General features: G+C 41.8%; 1 protein-coding gene and 1 pseudogene across 1 annotated transcript in view; both read right to left on the bottom strand.

Moving 5' to 3' along the window:
- Positions 1-3,713, bottom strand: part of LOC104393671 — a 10,472-nt pseudogene extending 6,759 nt beyond the window's left edge.
- Positions 3,714-5,606: 1,893 nt separating this feature from the next.
- LOC104393657 (alcohol dehydrogenase 1) overlaps positions 5,607-7,403 on the bottom strand; it is a 14,575-nt gene continuing 12,778 nt past the window's right edge. Inside the window, exons 8-9 of the mRNA XM_010003171.1 lie at positions 7,109-7,247; positions 5,607-5,640 (exon numbers count right to left, since the gene is read on the bottom strand). Coding sequence (XP_010001473.1) covers positions 5,616-5,640; positions 7,109-7,247 — 164 coding nt within the window. The 3' untranslated portion in view covers positions 5,607-5,615. The remainder of the gene's footprint in view (positions 5,641-7,108; positions 7,248-7,403) is intronic.

The following is a 7,403-nucleotide window of genomic DNA, read 5'->3' as shown; positions in this document are numbered from 1 at the left end:
GAAGATGTTTAACCTATCTCCATTCATGTGTTCAGCAGAAGGCCTGGAGAGGTGTGTGTTGGCGCTTGTGTTTTGTCCTGTTACTGGCATTGCATGGGTTAACGCCTCAAACAGACAGGAACCTGTGGAGCAGGGGTGAGGCATTGTGTGATGTGCCCCCTGTTTCTAGGGGCAGGTGAAGGCTATCTGTTTCTTGCACATGTACAGCTATAAAATCTTCCCTGCTCCTTGGAACCTTGGTAACAGGTGAAGATAACCCACGCTTTGTACATGCGTGACTACAAAGGTTACATTTGGGCAGCTGTGCAACTATGGGGAGTTATTATATTCTGAGGATCCTGTGAGGAGGGGGCTGCGAGGCCCCCAAGATACCGTGCCCACTGACACAATTTGAGGGAGGGCTGGTTGTTTAAGTATAAAAGGGACCAAACACAGTCCCCCAGACTTTTTCTCTCCTTTCTCGTTTACTCTCTCATTCTTGCCAGTGCGGGATCCTGAGGGTGGTGATATCTTTGCTCCCCCACCCCTCTGTCCCTCAGTCTCTCACACATGCTCTCTCCTTCTCTGTCTTTCTCTCGCATATGCCCTCTGTTTCTCCCTTTCTTTTCCAGCTTCACTCTGGGATTATACAGGTAACAGCACAAGTTTCACCAATCCATTCATTCTTTGCTGACAATTAATCCAAGGGAAATCTCAATGTAAGTTTTGCTGTGCTTCTGTGCTTTTTACTAGTTTTATCCCATGTATTTTTCTGGGGGTTTGAATAAAGTGTTGTTCTGTTGGAAAGTCCTGAGGGGGGATTTGTGGTTCCTCCTACAGCACAGAGATTGAAAAACAACCTTCCTGAGCCCGTGGAGGTGGGACAGGAGAGCTTGCTACTGTGTGTCCCAGCCCTGTTTCATGGGGTGATGGGAAAGGTCAGCAGCAGGAGCACTTTGTGAAGAGAGGGCAAATGCACATCTCTCATATCCCCTGGACCCATCTCTACCTTCACCAGTGCAGGCCAGCAGCTCTACCATGTGTGCTGGTCTTAGGTGGAATAGAGTTAGTTTTCTTCATAGCAGCTGGTATGGGCCAGTGTTTTGGATTTGTGTTTCAAGGCCGTTTCTGCTTCTCTCACCAAACCAACAAGAAGTGGGATAGGAGTGCAGAAGAAACTGGGGAGAGACACAAATGGGCCAGCTGACCACAGCTGACTGAAGGGATATTCCATACCATAGGACATCATGCTCTGCATGAAAACCTGGAGGAAGAGGAAGGAAGAGGGGCACATTTGAGTTATGGTGTGTGTCTTCCCAGGTAACCATTACACCTAATTGAGCCTTCTTTTCCTGGACATGGTTGAACAATCTGCCTGCGGACAGGAAAGCAGCAAATTAATACCTTGTTTTTCTTTGCTTGTATGTGTGACTTTTTGTGTTACTTGTGAAACAGTATCGCTTTTACTCTTCTGATTCTCTTCCCTTATCCCACTGGGGAGGAGGGACCCAGTGGCTGTGTGGAGTTTATTTTGCAACTACAGTTAAACCACGAGTCTTTTTTTTTTTTTTTTTGGTGCTGATTGTGGGGCTCAAAGAGTTTGAGATAACAACAGATTTGATTGGAATGTGCTAGATCAAATTTATAGTGGTTATTACTGTTTAGCTATCAATTGGCAATTAAATTTAGAGCAGCTATTGCTGTTTAGCTATTAATCGGCAATGAGATTTTATAGCGGTTATTGTGGTTTAGCTATTAATTGGCAGGATCTGGTGCTTACTGTGGGGCTTGCTTCCCTTGCTGTAAATTAGAGTCTTGTGCTTGTTAGTGGCTTTTTTTTGCTTTTGCTGCTTATTGTAGTCCTTTACGGCTTGTTATTTTACTCTGCTGTGCCTGGAAACATCGTGATAACAGCAATGGCCGTATCCCTGGGCTGGCAGATGAGCAGGACATTGCTGCTGTTTCTGTGCTGGACAGGCTGGAACTCCAATGTGAACTGGAGTCAAAGGGCCTGTGACCTGTGGATGAGTCCACATGGGAGCACGACAGCCCAAAGAGTCTGTGGCTGTGGATAGGCCCATGCAAGAGCAGGTACAGTCCCTGGAGGATTAACAGCCATGGGTAAGGCCATATTGGAGCAGGTTCACTTCTGAATGAGCTGTGGGTAAGGCCATGCCAGAGCAGCTGTTTCTCTGGAGGTGGTGTGGCCCATGGAGAAGGCCACACTGAAACAGTACACCTTGAAGTGACAGTGGCTGTGGGTAAGTCTACCTCTGGAGAGACTGTGGCTCACAGATAGGGTTCCACGTGGAACAGGTACACCCCTACGGAACTGCAGCTTGTGTTAAGTTCAAGTATCATGTGTCCCAGCCCTGTTTCATGGGAGAAGGGGGATAGTCAGCAACAGCAGCAACACCTACTTTTGGCAATCCAAACCCTTATGTCCCAGATCCTCCGAGCCCATCTGTAGCTTCACCAATGCAGACTGGCAGGACTACTGTGCCCCAGCACCTGGCTGAGCTCTTTCCCACAACATTGTGGTCATGTGGTGAGACAGCAGCTCCAGCCACATAGAAGTGCTGCTGGGCAGCTTGTTCCCCAACCCTGCTGGCCAAGCCCAACCTGTACATGATTATGGCCAGATGCTGCAGTGCTCCTGTCATGGAGGTGAGCTCCTGGCACTAGAGCAGCCATGCACTTGTGGATTATTTTTATCTGTGCTTCAGGTATACAGGGACCTTTATAAGTTTTTCCCAGGAAACTTCTACTTTTTTATAGGTTTCTTTGTGTTTTCTTTGAAGCCTCCATCAGACTGTGAGTACCAGTGATGTATAATTTCCAAGGAGTAAGGATTTTTAGAATTAAGTTTTTAAGGTTTTCAATATTTAGCCTTTTCTGCCTGTGGCATTTATAAAAATAATCTGTCATGACTTGTGGTATGATTTTATGAATCACATTTGTCACTGACTAGCCAATGTGACGAGCCTTTTACAAAACATTGGCCTGTGATCTCCCAGTTATCTGTGCAGCACAGTGGTTTTTATTAGTGGGATCTGTGGTCTCCATCTGATAACCTGGAAGAATTAGAGGGGACAATGCTGCATGGGAACCATTGTTTGCCTGTGATGCAATCAGGGAGGGTGATTTAGAAGCACATAAACTAGAATTACACAGCACATGTCTGTGCACGCTGAAGCACACTCTGCTGGAGCTCCACAACTGTTCTGTGCTTTTTCCTGGGGAACTTGCTGGGTGAGTGGGATGTAATGGGAGAGCAGAAACATGAGAGTGCTGAGCTGTACACAAAGCCAAGTGCTGTTCAGTAAATGCTCATACAGTTTAAGGTCTGAGGAAACTCCGTTTCTACTTTGTCAACGATTTTGTTTCTTGGGAAACTATTGGGTTTTTTCATAGTGTCATAATGTGCTAATGGACAGAAATGCTCTGATGGGCATGTGGACCTTGCTTATCCACAGGATAATGGAGGCTGAGATAGAACCACGGCATGTGGCCCTGAACCCATCTGGAATACCTCAGAATCAGGGAGCCATCGGAAAAGTTTGTCAGAAATGTGTTGCACAATCACACAAACAAATTAATCTTCAGCTGACCTGGGGATCTGCAGGAAGAAATACTCTAGGGTAGTATGAAGTATTTGTCATTCCCCAGAGTCAGAAGTCACTTCATTCCTCCATGAGAAGACAGAACTAGATTGCTACCTTATAGGCAGCCATGCCTGTTCCTAGGAAGAATGAGTTAATGGGTTTATTGTTTTGGACCCAGTAACTATTCTAATATAGATACTAACAGCAGGTGTTTACTATGCTTGGCAGATTACAACAATAGAAATGAGAAAGGTTTGCATGGTCCCAAAGAGATCAGAAGCAAGGACATTTGTTGTACTTTATTCCCTAGCTCATTTTTTTTTCTTCTTCTTCTACTCTGAAGACTGTTGTTATGTTCTCTACTCTTCATCCAGTAAGGAATACATTGGAAAAAATCATGCATCTGGCACTTGGCTGATACTTTACCTGACTCCTTTCTGTCCTCACAAGCTAGGTTTAAACAGGCCTTCTTTGGCTTCTGTGTAAGCCATGTGTTAAACATACCTTAGCTGGTACAATAAAGTAGCTTGGCCTCCACAGAAAATGCTTTGTTAAAATACCGTGAGAATTGAGATATTGTGTTCTTGTTTGTGCTGACTCTGTTACTACAGATGTGTTCCATTAAGTAGAATTAAAACCCATCTCCTTCTATTTTGAATAGTAATCCACTTTACACTTTTGGTTCACACACAGCCTGCCTTGAAAGAGATCAGAACTCTTCAACTGAACTGCACCTGAAAGGAATTACTCTAGAGAATACCCAGAGAATATCTTCAGTCCTGAAACAAATTACTGAAGTTTGGGTCTTAAATGCTGTGTAAACTGAGTTTATTATGCACACATGTTTAAGTATCTTCTGTTAAAGTCTAATCTCTTAGTGAACTTATCCTCAAATAATTAACTTTGCTGGGCCACTTAAGGACTCTTCCTGCTAACACAAACAAGTCAGTCATCATTAGCACACACTCCACTTTATTTTACAGGCTCTTCTGCTCAGCTACCATGCACATGAGTGCCTGCAAGTGCTGATTAGACTTTCAAAAGAAAAGTCAGTGTTGACCATTTTTGCTGAGATAGAAACAGCCTCTATTCCTGTTTCCCTATTACAAATGCAGAAAGCAGTAAGATGCCTTATATTTGCTTTCTTGCAAACTATTACTAGTCACCTGGTACTTCTCACGTACTCTGTATTCTCACTTAAACATTAAGAAACTTCCCATTTATTTAGTGGAAACAAATAACAATACTTGATGCACATTATTTCTCAAGCATCAGATACACTTGTATAAATTGGCCAAAGATCTAAAATCATATTGATAAAATAATGAAAACATCCCAAAAAAAAGAGGTACAAAGCTAAAAAAAACCCCAACCAAACAGCAACACAGACACCCCAGCAGTTTTATGTAAAATGTTTGTAAGTGTAAATTTGGTAAAATATCCAGTGGAGAGACATTCTCCAGTACTTGTCTATGATTTACTTAAAAATAATTTACTGAAATTAATAATTCAAACATGTGGTCACCATAGATTTTAACCTCTGCAGTAATTTACTTGCCTATCAGCGTAATGGAATGCTAAAAGCATAAGGGATGGATATATAGTTGTGACTACAAATTTGTTGTGCTGCGCTGCATGCAGGAATCTGTTAAGCTTGCAGTGTTATGAAGGCTCAAAGAAACAGTTTCCTTAATTTTTCTTTTATTGAAAGATTGCAGGTTAAAAGCCGTTTTAAAAAATCCTAAGCTTTCCTAACACCCGTGACAGTAGCAAGTCCTGTAATTCAGAACTGGCTATTAAAAGAAAATTGTGCATGATACAGAGGATTTAAAGCAAGAATCAGGATAAGGATTAAAAAGATAATTTATAAACGCTGTTCTTGCAGTCGGGTTTGAGCTTGATCCTTTTATTCAAGGGTGGTCATGGTAGACCTTTCATAAATGTCTTGATTAGTATTTTGTATTGGTTGTATTGGAGGATAACGAAGTTTGTTCTGGTGCTGAGCCTCCTGCTGCTTAATAATTGGGAATTCTAAAGCACCAGGACACTGCGAATGCTGCAATATAAAATGAAAAGTTAGTGCCTTTAGAAAAGCCCCTGGACTAAGATCAGCAAAACAATTTTCTCTGAAAATCTAGGCTATTGCTGTCAACCAGGGTACTCTGTCACTGTCCTCCCTGAGCCCCAGCTTGCAGCAAAATGGCAGAGCAGATATGCAAACCTTGCTACAGATACAGAGAACAAAATTAATGCAAGACTGCAAAGCTTTCACTTACAAAACCTCAGTGCTCCTGACAATTAATCAATTAATATAGCCTGGGAAATCCTTAGAAGTGGGGCTTAGACATCTTTCGAATTGCAAATGGCTCTAAGGGTAACCTCTGAATGAGCTTATTCTGGGCTGAAACATGGAAGTACTTCACTTAAAAAAAATGGTCAGCTGCAACATGCCTCTGTCTTCAGGTTGACTGTCAGTATTTTAGCAAAGCTGATGGCATCTCTGTCCTTACCACTTACCCCTATTTTTTACACTAAAATTTAAAACTAACATTTACAGCATATCTAAAATAATGGACAGTAAAAAAATGAAATGTGAGCTGCATAGTTAGAACCTGAGAACAAACCTCAAGGGCTATGTTATTCTGTTACATGCTTTATATATCTAGAGCAAGTAATACCTAAAATAACTGCAAGCAAATGACAAAGAAAAGAAAATATGAATGTAATTCTGCAGACTATGTGAGTAATAAACAACTGGAATTTTCAAAAAGGGTAGGCCCCACATAAAAATGTATTTTCTTCTGCCAAGGAGAATTTTCAATTTTTCATATGGTGAATTTTGCCAAATGTCTCTGGCAAACTATTTCTGATTGCAACACTGTATGACAACAGAGTTTGAGCTGAACTCTCACAATATTTGAAGAATGCATGAGAACATTACTCAATGTGTATATATGTATGTGTGTGTGTCTGCACCAAGTACTTCCCTTTTTTGAAAAGCTCTGAAGTTCAAGGTAAACTACCCAGGGACTTCAGGACTAATTGCAGTGGGATTGTGTTCCCTAACTCTCAAGTTGAATGGTGAGTTGCTCTTCCAGTAAATACAGGCTTTTTCTGTGTTCCTACTCATCATCCTAAAACATTTGTCAGAATGTGATGTAGCTAACCCCTGGCACTCTACGGTTTGGCATTCCCAGGCTCTCTTGGTTGTGTGTTCTTATCCAATGGGTTAAGTGGGCAGAGGCTTCTTCATTTTTGTGTTTTTTCTCTCTCTGTCACCTAGAGTCTTTGATCAAACTAGAATCTGAGAAGTTCCTCTGCAAGGAGAGACAGGGTGCACTGCACTTTAAAAGCTAAAGCTTTGCTGGCTTTGGTACTACAGCTGCAACCCATTAACACAGACTGGGCTAGATTAAGGGGCACAGTGGGTTGCCTCCCCTGTTCTCTACCATGAAGTCATACTCTGCATTACCACACAGCTCCTTTAGGTTATTTATATAGAACCTTTACAATTAAACATTTACCTCTTCCCTGTCCTTAGCAGATCAAATCCTTCATTGATTTTAATGAAAGGAAGTGTGTGGGTTATTAATGGATCCAGAACAAATTTTTTCTTCATGTAGTCAGCAACAAGTTTAGGAACTGAATCTTTGCTCTTCCAGCCTGAAAAACCCCACAGACAATGGATAATGAAACATTAAATGCTTGTGAAAATAGATAAAACTCATGGCAGCTTACATTTTAAAATAAACATTCTATAGCAGAAATGCATGATGAAATGTTGCAGCACATTTTTACCTTTGTAACACACAGTGTCAG

Source organism: Chaetura pelagica, unplaced genomic scaffold (assembly GCF_000747805.2).
Source record: "Chaetura pelagica isolate M959 unplaced genomic scaffold, ChaPel_1.0 scaffold188, whole genome shotgun sequence".
Taxonomy (NCBI): Eukaryota; Metazoa; Chordata; class Aves; order Apodiformes; family Apodidae; genus Chaetura; species Chaetura pelagica.
This window is presented reverse-complemented; position numbering and strand designations above follow the sequence as displayed.